The sequence below is a fragment of the Atractosteus spatula genome, chromosome 11 (assembly GCF_055471065.1).
Source record: "Atractosteus spatula isolate fAtrSpa1 chromosome 11, fAtrSpa1.hap1, whole genome shotgun sequence".
NCBI lineage: Eukaryota > Metazoa > Chordata > Actinopteri > Semionotiformes > Lepisosteidae > Atractosteus > Atractosteus spatula.
In genome coordinates, this window is record NC_142716.1 from 4,285,711 (window position 1) to 4,301,791 (window position 16,081).

The 16,081-nt window shown below is 41.7% G+C and overlaps 2 protein-coding genes across 2 annotated transcripts; one reads left to right on the plus strand and one right to left on the minus strand.

The window, feature by feature from the left end:
• Positions 1-5,325: 5,325 nt before the first annotated feature.
• On the minus strand, positions 5,326-11,704 carry tyw3 (tRNA-yW synthesizing protein 3 homolog (S. cerevisiae)). The gene is made up of 6 exons (XM_088926980.1): positions 11,432-11,704; positions 11,133-11,213; positions 10,572-10,670; positions 9,421-9,492; positions 8,910-9,043; positions 5,326-8,620 (listed from the first exon to the last, which is right to left on the minus strand). Exons 1-6 carry the CDS (start codon positions 11,603-11,605, stop codon positions 8,416-8,418), a joined length of 765 nt encoding a protein of 254 aa, XP_088783106.1. The 5' UTR covers positions 11,606-11,704; the 3' UTR covers positions 5,326-8,415.
• Positions 11,705-11,734: 30 nt separating this feature from the next.
• Positions 11,735-15,984, plus strand: cryz (crystallin, zeta (quinone reductase)). Its single transcript, XM_088926979.1, has 9 exons — positions 11,735-11,883; positions 12,447-12,562; positions 13,291-13,443; positions 14,040-14,203; positions 14,581-14,632; positions 14,888-15,037; positions 15,224-15,325; positions 15,416-15,511; positions 15,668-15,984. Exons 2-9 carry the CDS (start codon positions 12,455-12,457, stop codon positions 15,827-15,829), a joined length of 987 nt encoding a protein of 328 aa, XP_088783105.1. The 5' UTR covers positions 11,735-11,883; positions 12,447-12,454; the 3' UTR covers positions 15,830-15,984.
• Positions 15,985-16,081: the final 97 nt, after the last annotated feature.

Genomic DNA, 16,081 nt, shown 5'->3' on the forward strand with positions numbered 1-16,081 from the left:
AGAGCAAATACCCTTCTGCTTGATAGTCTGACCTTGTAAGAAACTATGGAATATGATCAAACATGTGACTTCAGTTAAAAAGAAACATTTCTGCTATTTTTTTCTTTGGGGCTCTAGATGAAATAATTGTGGCATACTGAGGATGACGAGCCTACCACTTTCAAATCATGTTTATTTTCTACATAGTTATCAATGTTAATGTTCTTTTCCAATCTAAATAATGGTATTTTTGCAGGGTTTATTCAGTTTCAGATCTATTTCAGAAATCTGAGCATCTTATTGAAATATTGTTCTGGCTACATGTTTAGCTGAGTGAAAAAAATAATAACTTGGACAGAGCACACTATGAGAGATATAGTGTGGAATGACATATCTATTAATAGACATATGTATGTTTCTGTGTTTTTGATATACAAAACATACCCACACATTATAAAATACTGTATATATCTTTTACACAGTGTATACTGTGAAGCACTGTTGGTTCCCATGTTCATTTACTGCATTTTGTAATGAATGTCTATAAAGAGTATATATATATGTGTGTGTGTTACACGCATATTTAGAAGTATCAAAATAAGATTAATATAGGAATAGTCTCATTTAATTTCTGGTGACAGTTTGTGAGTGCAGCATTTGCTAGATTTTATGAATAGCCTAATACGTTTCTGATGTAGTTCTAACAGCTATTAAACAATAACACCTTATTATATATCACTTGTAATATATAATTGCTACCTAGTCAAGGGGGTTGGGACAGTAGAGGGGATTTAATGTTTTTAAACTATAAGTAAAAAAAAAAAATTAAAAATATAAGGCGGCACATTATTCATGTCTGATCACTTTTTTTCACAGCCAGTCTGGCTCAATGCACAGAGGCCGGTCTGGAAGCAGTCACTGCCTCAGGACCCTTTGAGGTCCCTTCTGAAGTACCGTTTACATGATGTCAACTGGCCCGGGTCAAGGGTGGGTTTGTGGTGGTCCATGTGCAGTTGTGTTTTTGAATTTTCTCCACTTCCCCTGTAATAGTTTCCTTCAGGGCGACATTCATTGCCAAATGAAGACAAACAGTGAAGGGTCACCCCCCCCCCCCCAAACCACTTCAGAGAGCACCAGGAAATTACCGTGGCTCAGATAAATTACAGCCGGACTACCAGGCCACCGTGAGGCAGCACGCCACCCGTCACCGGAATGATGAAAGAAGGCAGGCTACCTCAGGACCTCGGCTTCCCCACAGACAGACAGAGAGAAATGGCAAAGGACAGGTACTTCAAATCCACTCTCAAACATTCCACTTAACACAGGGCCAAGTCACAGTGGCACTGACCCAGCAATAAACCGGGTCTGTGCAACATCAGGAGGAACAGGTAACACATATCAGGGGAGAAAAAGAAATTGCTTCCTATATTTGTTTCCTTTCCTTGCTGATTATTCTGCTCACATCCTACGAGCTGTGTTTTTTTTTTTAATTCACTAAACACAGACAGGAGTCAGCGTGTTTTTGAATGCGGCAAAACCACACCTTAGCCTGGAAACCCTATCGGGGCAGTAGTAGTGGTCCAAATCACACACTCTGGTTACTCCTATCTCAGATATCTCCTTCATCTTTGACGAGTGAAAGAGGTTTTTGTTTTTCAAAAGATTTCAATTAGACTTATGTTGTACCTTTAAAATCCTAGCAATTGTACTATAAACTACTTAATTTTCGGAAATGAGATGAAGCTAAAAGTGTTAAGAAGGTTTGAAATTCATATTTGTCACTGTTGTCAAAACTGTGTGCTGCAGTACACTCCTAGAATATAATTCATGTTTAAATAACCTGAAAATAAGTGACTGTCTTGGGTTTTAAGCAGGAAAATCATATACATATGCAGTACTTAAGAATGTCAGATGATTTCAGGTCTTAAAGATCTATCACAAACTAGAGGATAGGAGATTACAAATAGTGCAACAAATGTAACCTTCTCTTTTGAATAAGAGCAATTATCAGCCTGCCTTCAACAGCTCTACGAATACCTTTTAAAAGTACTGCTGGACTATGTTACACAGGTGATGTAATTTATACAAACAATAATCTATCTATCGAGATGACGTGATTGCCATAAGGTAAAATAAAAAGCCTCTGTCATTCTCAAGTGATTAACATTCTCCAGATGTTTGATTATCAGATTTCAGGAGCTCTCCTTTGTTGTGATAATGATACAGTATCCAGGACCCAAATGTTTATTGTCTTATCCATGGGTCACAGTCAGATATTCAGGAATCCTATTAAAGCATATGGCATAATATAATTGTACTGCTCAGATGAAAGCAAAACAGAGTTATTCTTCTCCCGCGCCCCCCCTGTCCTGACACACCCTCACAAGCACACACACACAAACAACACTAATTGTAAACTGCTGCTGGTAATTTTACTGTAAGGAAAAAAATAAAGCAGGGAACATTTCCTGAAAGGACCACCATTGCCCACTTATATAATCAATTTATCCATGTCAGGGTTGTTGGGGGGGGGTGAAAAATCTGCTTCCTGTTGTAGACTTGTGACACGATACCTCCCAGAAGGAAGAGAGGATGCAGAGAGAAAGGGCTGCTGGGCCAGCAGCTCCGTGCTCTGAGGGCAACGACAGCCCGTATCCCACGAGTCCACGCTTCAAAGGCCGGCCTCCACCTCTGCAGGCCGCTGACCACATCCAGGGATGCTACACGTCAGCGCGCCCTTGTTTAAGCTCACATCTACACTGCTGTCTTCCAGAGTCATGGAAAGACACACGCGTGAGAAATCCCTCTAAAAGTGAAAACAAATCATATTCACAAATTCACATTTCCCTTGTGTCTTTAGAAAGACCAAAGCTGTGAAGCCACGGACATTCTACTCAGAGCAGTGTCTGCAGCCGCCGAGCCCTCAGCACTGAGCCAGGAACAACAGCACTTCCTCCACACAACATGCAATGCCAGTCCTCACTTTTTCCCTTCGTTTAACTTTTTCTCATTAAATGGGGAAACACAGCAGCCATGTTGGCATTATTTTGCATGAAAGCTAGAATCCTGGTAAGAGTTGTTTTCTAGTTAAATGCATTGTGTGTTAAAGGTTTAACCTGAATAAATGCATCTCTATAACACAAATGTTTTTTTCTTTCTAAAATGCATTCAATAGCATGCAAAATAAAATAAACAAACACCACTGCTTTTTAAACCCCACTACAGTGACATGGAAATTCATGCTTCAGTGTTTGCCAAATGTGTGTGACAATTTGAAAACAAAAAATGAAGACATTTTAATGAGAAATGCTTTGGGAATCACACAGATTAGACGGATTGGGGGTTGGTCACTTCAATTACCTGCCTGCTCAGGTACGCCTGCCCTGCAACTGGCTGCACATACCGTATATATAGTATTAATCATATTAGTGGTTCAGATAAAATCTGTCTTTCCATGCTCCTAAAATCTCTAAAACACATGACTTTGGCTTTTAATAAAAGAGTGGCAATTTTTATAGCAACTTCCTAATGGTAAATCTCACTTTTCCATGGAGTTCTTTATCATGCCTAACTGTGCGTTATCACAGTCTGACCAGGCTTGACAAGGATTTCACTTGCCCATGTGAGAGATTACTGCACATTCAACTTCACTTCGCCAAGGGTGTCTAAGGAATCACAGGAGAAGAACAGCACTGCCCACTGATGCTCTGCTAATTTAATTTCCACTCCGAACACCAAAGTCAATCTCCATCTTGATGTTGTTGTTATTTTCAGATTTGTCGGCTGAGACCCTGAAGATATTCATCTGAATGCAAGGAGAAGCAGAAAAAAGAGCAGCAGACAAAGCCGAGGAAATGCATAGAGGTCAAGTCAAAACAACTGAGCTCAAGTGACGCGCAAACAACGTTGAATGACTTGCAGTTCTGGAACGGGAAAACATCCTTTGGCAGAACCGACCAGTAGGCACAGCGCAGGAGCACAGACCTGAGAGCAGCTCAAAGACGAGTCTGCAACTGGACCAGTATCACTAAGGACCAGAGTCTTTTACACTTGCCGGAAACAAGGGTGACAAATTAACCAGCAAATATTTGCATACCTCTGAGCACAGAAAGAATAATTGTTTTTGAGCCCTGACTGAAGAAGCTGTGGGTGGGAGGGTTAAGTATTATTTTTTGCACCAGCGTTAAGGATCTTTTTACAAAGTTTCGGTTTTTCATATTATTTGAGTTCGTTTGCTTTCGGCCTTCTGTGCTGGTACTGTGTGTATTTGTTGTAGGATTGTCAATGATGCATTTCAAAAACATTATGCATTATATCCATCTCAAAGTTATCTCAAGTTATCTCAACCACCTAGCATTTTAGTATCTGAACTCAAATTAATTTGAACACCTTTTCTGCTGTTCCATCATAAACTCAAGGATATGTTAAATCAGAAATGTAAGATTTTCCTTGTTATGTGTAACTGAGGTCTGCTGCATTGCTTTATAATTGCAGTTATAGCATCCTTATGGTACATAATATATCAACATTATATTGTCACTGCTGAATATTATGAGCTAAATTTGTTAATTTCACAGTGCATCAAACCTTTGATGCTTTATAGTGAAACTACTCATTTGTTTTATTGAAATGAAGCCTAATTCTGTAGGTTACAATTTATACAATGAGTTTATGTGACCTTTTTTTTCTTTTCCTTTCTGTAAATTACCACTGCCAAAGACTACTCATTGAGAGTAAACGCCATAGGTTAAAAGGTGACCTGCTTCAGTGAAGCCTAAGAAAAATTTAAAAAATCACTTGGGTTAAAATGATAGAGGAAGAGCGCTTTGATTGCCTGGGGACAAGCAGCGAGTATGTACATCCCTCAATGCGAAATCAGAGCTAGCAGAAAAGAGCTTAATCAAGGCAATAATGGGTCACTTGACAATCACACAAGCACTTCTTACTAGAAAATCCTTCCACTTACTGCTGATTGCTGGAGCTGTTCTCCTCCTTCACCACACACTGCCTCCCACCCCCCCTCCCAGTTCTGAGGCAAGCAATAATTGTGAAAAGAATTTATAACCAAAATGTCGATTTCTTTAAACTTAATTCTTATTTCAAGATTTTTATTAGCTGCGTTCTACACATTCTACAATTAATACTCAACCACTGTATACAGGAAAAGGGAAACGGTTTTTAATGTCATGTCTGTCTGTCTATATCTTGTCTGTGGAAAAATAAACATTTAACTTGAATATGATAGTGATTAGACATTCCTGCAGATAAACACTTGAATGATAATCTCATGCGGCGAAAATAAAAAATATTCATGCGACTCTCAGGACTAAACAGACAAAGAGGGAAGAGAATCCACAAAATATTTTAATGTTCATGCTTTTTGCATTCTAACATTTTAACTTACACTTTCCAATTTTAATTTGTATTGTCTTCAAAAACATCATTTTCTTTTCTCCTGCCTAACTTTTGATTTAAAAATGTTAACAGACACAAATCACTACCACCTACTCATCTAACGCTCTTCATTTAGTAACTGCTGACATGTTCGTTGGATCTTTACAATAGATGCCACAAATTAATTTCTCCCAAACTACTGTAAATTACAACACTTTAAATGCCTGGAGCTATTTTAACACATTAATGAAAAGGTGACTCCTGCCGCTCTCCTTCCACTTAAAACACCTATATAAAATCCTTCAGTCATAATATCTTGCAGTCCTCTCTGCAGTCTTTTAAATCCATAAATATTTAAAAGAAAATGCATTCTTTGCCACACATGATAGTGCATATCTCTGTGTAAAGAATGATTATTCATTTAACTTGTAAGTCAATAAATCAATAAGGATTTAGACCATAAAGCTGTCATTTCTCAAGGTACTATATATAAATAAAAAATGAAAAACCCAATGTACAGTGCCACCTCTTTTTCAGTACTGTATATAGTTCCAACGCAACACTGAAAAGGCTCTTGACAGACAAAGCCTTGCATATGAGCAGTTACAACACATTGATCTTTTCAAATACTATTCAGCCGATTAAAAAAAAATCCCAGCTGCGTTCTCAGAGACTACTCAGATCTTATTTCAAGATTAAGAACAGGATTAATTTTACTACAAAAAAAACGAGTTCAGCAAAGTCCAGGATAAGTACAAAATTATAACAAAGAAAAAAACAGAGCAAGCATAGAAAATACTGGTGTACAATCCTGTATGCACAGTCAAGTGGCAAGGGAGAGATTGTACTCTAATTTAGCAGCTGTTGAAATTGATGAGAAAAATCTAACATTTCAAAAAGCAAATAGTTGCAAAAAACAGTTTTGCATGCTTAGAGGAAAAAGCTTTAATGTTCACATATTTATCACTCACCTAAGACATGAGCCATCCGACTAGCTGTTGTTTTTTATTCTTTAATTATTTTAGGTTAAAATATCCTTGAAATAATGGAAAAAGGAAAGTAAATTAATCTTTCCTAGTAAAGCTAGCAACAGGTCTGTTCCTCAGTCAAAATATTTTGAGGTGTGTAGTAAACGAAAAAAACTCTAAAACTTAACTTATAAAAAATGTGATGGAGTTGGCCACAGTTAACGATAAAACGCAATCGAAAAAAATCAACATATACTTTAAAATCAAGTACCTGCAAAATAAAAGGATTTATCATGACTCAATAGTAGACATGCAAGTCCTTTGGAAGAATAGCTGCTCCACCTACTGGTTCTTTAAAGCATTACGCAGTTTTCTTTAAAATTATTTTAAAGAAAAAAAATGTTGGCAAAAAATGGCAGTAGATTTAAACAATTCAATTTAGACGGGGAAAATGTCTTCCTGTTAACACCCTGGGGTACCCAGAAGCACTAAACCCAATCATATTACTGTTCTACACCCACGATCACAAATGTTTAACAGCATTAAGATCACAAATACAATATTTACACTAATGCCTAATGAAGAAAATGTGCACTGCTGAATTTTAATGGACCATCAACTGTGAAATTGTGTGGGAAAATCGGCACCGGTGATACACGATAGACCGACAGTGCAGTGCATGATGTAAGGTTTGGAATCTGTATTAATTGACAAAAATGTAAAACATCACATCCGAAATTACGAAAGCGCGGTAAACTAATTCATGAATTACACTTATGCCCCTAATGAGCCATACTGAACTCATCAGATTTTGATTTTGAAGCAAATGTGCCTGAAACCGCATGCTTTTTCTTTGTAGCATTTGGTTTGCAGCTCAACACGAAGAGGTTTGTCAAAGATGGATAACACTGACTTTCAGTCCATTTGAACTGTAATGAAGGCCCACACATCATCTTTGCTGGCAAAGAAAAAAGCAATTTAGTACCCAGAGGTTCTAAGAGTCAAAACCTGAGATGAAACAGATCTGCAGCTGTATGAATACAGAAATCACTTTATAATCAAGAGAGAACACGGAATACACTCAGCACATTTCTATAATAATTCCTTACATTTATATAGCGCCTTTCTGGACACTCCTCTCAAAGTGCTTTACAGGTAATGGGGACTCCCCTCCACCACCACCTATGTGCAGCCCCACCTGGATGATGCGCCAGTACGCTCCCCACACACCAGCTATCAGTGGGGAGGAGAACAGTGATGAAGCCAGTTCAAAGATAGGGATTATTAGGAGGCCATGACTGGTAAAGGCCATGGGGAAATTTGGCCACCCCTACTTTGTACTTTGGTACTCTTTGGTAACACCCCTGGTCTCTTCGAGAACAGCCCTGGGATTTTTAACGACCACTGAGAGTCAGGACCTCAGTTTTACATCTCATCCAAAGGACGGTGCCTTTTACTGCAGTCTAGTGTCCACATCACTATAAAGGGGCATTAGGACCCACACAGACTGCAGGGTGAGCACCCCCTACTGGTCTACACACATAGAGGTAAGCAATTTAAAGACACCATCTAACCTGGGCATTGAGTACTTGGGTTGTGGGAGGAAAATGACACACCCAGAAATCCATAAGAACACGCAAACACCACAGCAACGCTTCCCCGGACCCAGACCGGATAAAAAAACTGATTTCTTAAGGCAAAACTCACTGAAAACAGGAATAATTTCTGTCTCTTATTTGTTGCAATCAGGGGAAAATAATTTTATTTCTTACAGGTCCAATACAGCAATAAATTAAGGCTATTAAAACAAAGGGTTCTGTTTCAGCGTTTGTTTAGCAATGGTAAATAACTTCCAGCAAATGAAATGTCCTTTGCATGAGAGCCCTACCTAATATTTTCTCCCCGACTGTCCAAATAATTGACCTAAGAAGGAGGTCAAAGTCCACCCTGCATTCAACAGGATTTAAGCCTTTTGACCCAAAACTCCCAAAAAGACAAGGCTCAATGCTTCTTGTGAATCAGCTTCTGAGCATTTTCTTAGCAGAGACCAAATGACAGGCCAAAAACAAAATGTCTACATGAACAAATGTAGTCCATCCTCCAGCCCATTGTCCCCATTAAGCAGGATCACATCCTCCAGATCCTGGGCAGTGGCTTCTCTTGAACATTCCTGTGCCGACTTCTTTTTTCTGGTGCTCACAGATTTGTCCTGAGTGAGACCTGTGCTCCGGCCAGCAGAACTGTCTGCTCTCACAGCAGACTGCAGGGAGCTGTAAAACCTGGGGATAAAACAAGGGCGCTGTGTGTTTACTTACAGAGGCTGACAAAACTCCCTTTCTGACCTGCAAGACTGCCAGGGTTTTAACTCGCACTGGGAAAACCAGGGCACCCAGAGAAAACCCACTTGAACATGGGGAAAACATACAAACTCCACACAGATACATAATTATTACACTATTACTATACATGGAAGGACTAACTTAGTAAATACCGCAGAACTCCTATTCATCTGAAACCCAGTTACAGCATTATAAGAAGCAAAGTCATGCTGAACTGCAGGTGACCAACCTTTCAATTCTTCTCTGGTTTTCCTCCATTTTCTGATTGGCTACCTCAACCAAGAAGTCAAGGTACTCTTCCTTCACTAGGGTCTGTCCCTTACGACTCAGGGGGACTTCGAGGCCATGTGTACTGCGAACAGCCTAAATGTCGCAGGAAGAGATTTTAGAGAGAAGTACAAAAGAAAACACCCTACTTCACACTTGAAATATTTCACAACAAATTAGAGTCACAGGTTAAAACTTTCAGGGAGCTTGGCTTGTTCTTTCTCATTAATATGCAAAACAAACCTCAGGAACCTATAAGCTTATAACCAGAAAGCGTTAACTTAGAGGACTTTCACACTTCTTTAACATTATTAACAATGGCACTGCATCTCAGGAACATTTTACTTTGTACATGTGTAACCTTCAAACGCTATACAAAAATCACACAGTCTTGCAAATCAGTACAGTCTTGGGTAAAGGTTCATGTCATCCATTGCATGGCAGCCAGACATTAAAAAACAAAATGCCATTACCATAATTATTTTTCCTCTCTTGCCAACAGTAATGCCCGAGTTCCTGAAACCTGAGTTTACTGCTACTGAGTGCTGTGCAGAAAGAGAAAGAATGATTAACAATCTCCTGGACAACAAACTATTTAGCAGCTTTTATAATAAAAACTAAAATGACTTGTCAATGAACAGTACAGCAAATGTACAGAAAATAAAGAGGCAAGTTTACATTTTAAACGATCAAAAAGTGGAGAGTACAGGTGAAAAACATACAAGGCAAAAGCATGTGAAACAATGACAAAATAACACTTCAATAAGAAGATAAAATAACTAAAGATAATTTAGACTGTTTACCTACACAACTCCTTTTCTAGCTCAGTTCTTCTGTTAATTGAACTAACAAGTTAGTTGACTGAAAAGTTTTTTTTCCCGCAAAAGTCTTGAAATATTAAGTTGCCTTTACAAAACACAATATGTAACAACTGACCCTCCAAATTGTTTTAAGAACTGCTAACTGAAATGTAGCAAAAATTAAGGGCTCAATTATAAAAGTGAGAGCTCAGCAGGATGCAAAATGACATCTCCAGGAAACCCTCAATTTACCATAACATAACCACAAAAGAATGAGAATGTTACAACTAATAAAACTCTTCAGTCTCCATTACTGTATTTTTCTGTGCATTAGAGGTTTGTGTCCCAGATCCTGAAAAGCTTTACATGGCCAAAGAGCAGAGATCTGGAAGTTAAGATAATATCCTCCCAAAGCAAATTATTTTATTTTTTTTACAGAAACTGCTAATATTACAGAACCAAAACACTTAAACGTCTGTCCAGTAACTCTTTAACAAGCATCCTGAAGTTAAGATGTTCACAAGCTCTCCAGCTGTGTCGTTGAAGCCAATACCCTGGTTTATTTAGAAGAGATGGCTGGATGAGATCTTGGGATCAACTACTACCTCCCAAATGGGTTGAATGGCCTCTTCTCCTTTGTAACCTTTCTTATGTTAAAGTAACAATCATCATGCTAATAGTAGGTGTTCTCATTAGAGAAAAGCAAGGTGTTGGCACCGTATTAAAACGTTATAGGAATATGGTCCTACGGCTCTCCTGGACCAAGGTTGAGCAGCTTTTGTCATACAAGGAATATTCCTTTTTTTAATTCGTCATGGACTTACCAGGAGCTGAGCGTCTTCCAACCGCCTGCACTGCACATGGAGCACGAACGGCTCAAATTTGAACACGGCATCGGCACAAGCCTTCTCCAGCCCCGACACCTGTGCAACACAGCACGACACATTACTACACAGGTGTCGGCGTCGTATCCAAATTCACTCCCTCCCCCCCTCGCTGGAGGTGTGTGATTTGGAAACCTTTTCCTCTTCAGCTGGATGCGTGATTGTTATGATTTATATGTAACAAAAAAGAAAGATGCGCGCTTTCTCTCGGGTTCCCCTGTCTTGTGTAAAGATAACTTGAACTTTCATTCACATAGTGAAGGTAAAATATTTCAGACGAGTGGAATGCCCTGCAAACGCATTCAATACCCCCGGGAGACCTGTTCTTATCGTAATGGCCGAAGGCAGGAACGCTCTCCATCCCTACTGTCCACTGAAGACACACCGAGTGGAGGGAAGCAATATTCGCAGAGAGCGCTTTGCTTTCAAGAGGTACCGAACTGGACACGACACCGGTGCAATAAGGTTATACAATAATCATCAGGAACGCTGGAGACATACCAAGTCTTCCTTCCGACATTTCTGATGGGTGGCAAAGAGCCAGGAACAGTTTCGTTTCTGCACTTCGGGACTGTCGGAGACCTGGGGGAGCGACAGACAGCTGCTTCAAGTCATTGCAACATTATGGGTGTTTGGTGCACGATTGGACTTGCGCGTAGAGAAACATTTCTGAAAACCCGTTTGAAACCCGAAAAGCAAACGGGTCTTATTATAGTGAACGAACAGTAAAATGAAAGCCCTAACCATCGTACAGACGACCGTTTTAGGAAGTGGGACTGCCCTGAATAATAAAATCTCACCCCGTCGATCAGAATGAGTCTCCCGGAACAGGAGCTGGTAGTGAAATAATCCTGGTATTCGTTTAAAAACCCCACAACATGAGCGATGCCCTCGTCGACACTCCCCTTCTTACTGTAGTCCATCTTGCTCAGACACTGTTTTTTCCATTGCGAGAATGTTTTTTCGGTATCCATCCTGCCTATAAGGGGATGCTCTATGAGATGTTAAACATTACGCACAGAAAGTTTGCTGGGCAGGACGGCTTCATGGGGGGCGCCATGTTGTGAGTTAATCACGCCAGCACGTTTCTACGGTGGCCCGACAGGTCCAAACCGGGACGTTATACATCACCCAGATTGTTTAATGGTAAATCTTTATGTGTAATATGTACTGTGTACATAAAGGAAGCTTCTTGCACCATCTGCGGGTCACAGCAGAGATAGAAATACTGTATAGAAACTAAAGTGCTCTGGTGAGTTACTGAGATATCGAAACAAAAACAGATTTTAAATTTACAAGGCATTTTAAGCAACGTGTTTACTGAAAAAATGCAATAGCCAAGTCGCCGGCTATTTATAGATTTAATTCGCCACCACTGCCAAAGGTGGTTTAGTGGCGTGGAACGGACATGTCAACAATTTTTTTTCGCTTGTTTTGCAGTTTTTCACCATGTTACCCGTTTTGATTTTGTTTCATAGACGTACTGTCTTGCAATATTAAAAAGTGCTCACAGTCTTTTCGTTTTGCGGTAATTGCGCAGCTGCGACACCGATGTTGCAAACTAGTTGGGAATGAGTTATTGCAGGAGTTATTTTCCATGGGGTTGTCCTGACAGCCCCAACACAAAACGCTGGGATCGCTGTCGTTTTTCAAGCACAACACGAGGAGCCCACCGATGTCAGGAATGTCACTTACCTTTTGATATAGTTTGCGAGATTCCTGGCAGCTCGAGTTGAAACTTTAATTGTCGGTCTGCGTTCATTAAACACGAGCGCACTCAGATTCATTTTTGTTTTGTATTTGTTTTGTGCCTAGCGATTAAAATGGCGACATCAAAGATCATGCGAGCCATCAGAGTATCCGAATTTGGAGGACCCTCGGTCCTGAAATTATATACCGACATTCCCGTGCCAGTCCCAGGACACAAACAGGTAACACGAGGGATTCTGCATTTTCAACCTGTCGGGTTCAACAGGTTGTTTTGGCTGCGTGGAGTAAGACACAGGCAAATGAGTTATGCTGATGTGTAGGATACTTACTGTAGATATCAAATATTAAAACGTCTTCTAAAGTGAGTGTTACCCTAAAGAACTATGAGGGCAAAAGTAAAAAAAAAAATGTCTGTGTTATTTTTGAACGGTGTTAATGTGAGAGCTCAGTAGGTTGGAAAATGACAGCTGTGGGGATCCCCAGGACTGGGACTGAACCTAGGAACCCCCAGTTTAGATGATCATAACTACAGAAGAATGAGAATACTACAACTAATAATTACTCCATTACTGTATTTTTCCGTGCATTAGAGGTTTGTGTCCCAGATCCTGAAAAGCCTTACATGGCCAAAGAGCAGAGATCTGGAAGTTATGTTAATATTCTTCTATAGCAGCTTAATTAAAGTATGTGTTTAGAGCTCAGCTGGAATGTAGGTAACAGCTCTGTAGGTGTTAGAGTTATTCACTCACTCAGAGAGAGATCTGCATGGTTGTTGCAGCGCCAGGTTGCAGATATGTACAGTATGTCAAGGCCAAAGCAGAAAAGCAGGTGAAAAGATGTGCACTGTCCCACTGACGGGAGATGGCACAGTAAAGGTTAATTTTAGAGTTCCAGAATGAACAAATCCGTAGCAGTTCAGTGCGTGGTCCGTCCTTTTCCATTCCCGCAGGTGTTAATCCGGGTGCGCGCTTGTGGGGTGAACCCAGTGGAAACGTACATCCGTTCCGGGGCCTACACTAGAAAACCAAGCCTTCCTTACACTCCGGGCACGGATGTGTCTGGAATCGTGGAAGCCGTCGGAGACGGCGTGACATCTTTCAAGGTAGACCGAAAGTATTTAACGGACACGGTGTGGGGTAGGATTAGTATCTGTTGTTGGAGAAGAATGGCTTTTGTTGGAGGCCGAAAGATATTTATGGGGTACTTTCTGAAGTTGAAACATAACACTCTTTGAGTGTGGGTAACCTACTGAACACAATGCATTGAGTAAGGTCATCCTATACTCTAGAGAGCTCAAATGTCCGGCTAATTGGGTTTCAAAATAATGAGGAGAACGCACCGCCAAAGCTAGTGTGATGTTGACCCATGGAATTATATTGAATTTGTTGTTTTTTTTAAAGTGTTGCACAGTCATGACTCCATTTACTTTTAATTTATTTAACCACTGTTTCAGCAACTAACATGCCTTTGTCATGGTATATGACTGCTTTGGGCTCTCAGAAATCTGGTCGAGAAGGACCCCCTGCAATATTGAAAATACTTCTCTTTTTGTTTTGTTTTTCCCAAAGTTTGTCTGCGAACCGTTCCCGGGAATACAGATTTGCTCTGCATGTGTTGAACCTGAACTTGAACTTTATTGCCATATGTAGCCGGTACATTCACGGCATTCACGGGATCATTCGTCTTGATCCCCCGCAGGCTGGGGACCGCGTCTTCACCACTGGCACGGATACTGGCGGCTACGCCGAGTACACAGTGGCGCTGGAGGACTCTGTTCACCGGCTGCCAGACAATCTGGACTACAAACAAGGAGCTGCCGTTGGAATTCCCTACTTCACGGCGTACCGAGCGCTCTTTCACAAGTGAGAGGAAGCAGCAGGCGGGGCAGACGCAGCACGCAGTGCCAGGAAGCATGCAGGGCCCGTTCTAGAAGGGTCTGTCGATGCAGAGGGAATGCTCCCGCTCGAAGGACAAATTATTGCTGCTGTGGGTCAGGCAGCTTAGGCCTCTTCAGAACCACAACGGCTCCAGGAACACTTTTATTCTCTTGGTTATATTATAAAGACAGATTCATTTTCTTAATTGGTGGTATAAATTGATGTGATTGGGAATAAAAAGGGACTTGGCCTCAATTGCAGGCTGGGGTACCTTCAGCGTGGAGTTTGGGAACTGGGAAAATGCAGCCTCCTGATGATGGAGGGATGGAATAAGTTGTGTGTGTTTTTTATGTACTTTACAGGGCCCATGCCAGAGCTGGAGAGAGTGTTCTTGTTCATGGAGCAAGTGGAGGGGTAAGCCAACAAGTGTGGCAGAGGGGCAGAACTGAAACAACAGTACCGTACCTCGTGCCACATACTGTATTTACACTGGTGAAAGCCCCCTGCCTCTTGGTTTACCGTGTTAACTATTCTGAACGAGGTGAAACTTTGATGCTGTTATCTGCAGTTTGCTCATTGACTTATGTCTCGTGTCACAGCGTCAGTAGTTTCACTCCTGCTTTTACCTCTGAAGTGAACGTTTCTCTGGGTTGTGGCCCTGTGGTCCAGGTTGGTGTGGCAGCCTGCCAGATCGCCCGAGCCTTTGGGATGAAGGTGCTGGGTACCGCAGGGACTCCAGAGGGTCAGGCTCTGGTCTTGAGGTGCGGAGCCCATCATGTCTTCAACCACAGAGAAAAGGACTACCTCGACAAGATCAAGGTAGCCGCCTGACTCCCCATCCAGCTCCGACGCCTTGGTGCTCCAGAACTCGTAACCGTAGCCCGCTGTTGTCTGACCCTCTTTTCCAAGCTGTGTGTAATTTTGTTAACGGCTGATTGGCAAATCCGTGTGGCGCCTGGTCAGTCTGCCCGCGTGTGTGAACTGTCAGTCGCCTCTGTTGCCCAGGGTGCCACCGGTGGACAGGGGGTGGACGTGGTCATTGAAATGCTGTCCAATGTGAATCTGAGCAAAGACCTGCAGCTGTTGTCCCCTGGAGGGAGAGTGGCGGTGAGTACTGACCTTTGCGTGGCGAAACAGAAGCACCGGAAGGCCCTGCATTGTGCCCCTGCTGTGTCTTAATGGCACTGTGTCTTTCAGATTGTGGGCTGCAGAGGATCCGTTGAAATAAACCCAAGGGACACAATGAGCAAAGAATCCAGCATCATTGGTGTGAGCTTGTTCTGTGCAACAAGGGTAAGGCGCGATTATTATTACATCCAGCAGTGTGATATTACAGCTCAGGAGAAGCCCCACCTCCAGTGCAGTCCTGTAAGGTTAGGTGCTGATGAAGAGCCATGCCTTGTCCAGCCTCGACCCTCGACCGCAGCTGATGTCTGTGCTTGTGCGCAGGAGGAGCGGACTGAAAGCGCGGCCGCCCTCTTGGCCGGGATGGAAGCAGGGTGGTTGAAGCCGGTGACCGGTCCGGAGTACGCTCTGGAGAAGGCCTCTCAAGCCCACAAGGACATCATCAACAGCACAGGAGCGACGGGGAAGGTGGTCCTGAGCGTGTGAGCCGTTTCTCAGGAGTGCGGACACCACGTCCCGGTGCTGAACGTCCCGGGCTCGTTAATTTGGACCATCTCCAGCCTCTGTGTTGAATGAGACGTCATCAACTTTCACCATCAAGGGATTTGCAGAGCTTGCAATAAAGAAGACATTGAAATAAAGCCTTATTCTGCTTCTTTGTTCAGGAGATCGTGTGCCAATATTTTTTCAGCAGGCCTGTTGAGTGCTTCATTGCGCACTTCGAAACCTCAGAGTGTG

Excerpts from the sequence above, each read along its gene's own strand:
- tyw3 (XM_088926980.1), bottom strand. The coding sequence starts at position 11,605 with ATGGATACCGAAAAAACATTCTCGCAATGGAAAAAACAGTGTCTGAGC. Across the intron at positions 9,493-10,571 it reads TGGAAGACGCTCAGCTCCTG|CACTCAGTAGCAGTAAACTC; the intron begins GTAAGTCCATGA and ends CTTTCTGCACAG. Across the intron at positions 9,044-9,420 it reads AGAGAGGAAAAATAATTATG|GCTGTTCGCAGTACACATGG; the intron begins GTAATGGCATTT and ends TGCGACATTTAG.
- cryz (XM_088926979.1), top strand. The coding sequence starts at position 12,455 with ATGGCGACATCAAAGATCATGCGAGCCATCAGAGTATCCGAATTTGGA. Across the intron at positions 14,633-14,887 it reads TTCATGGAGCAAGTGGAGGG|GTTGGTGTGGCAGCCTGCCA; the intron begins GTAAGCCAACAA and ends CCTGTGGTCCAG. Across the intron at positions 15,326-15,415 it reads CCCCTGGAGGGAGAGTGGCG|ATTGTGGGCTGCAGAGGATC; the intron begins GTGAGTACTGAC and ends TGTGTCTTTCAG.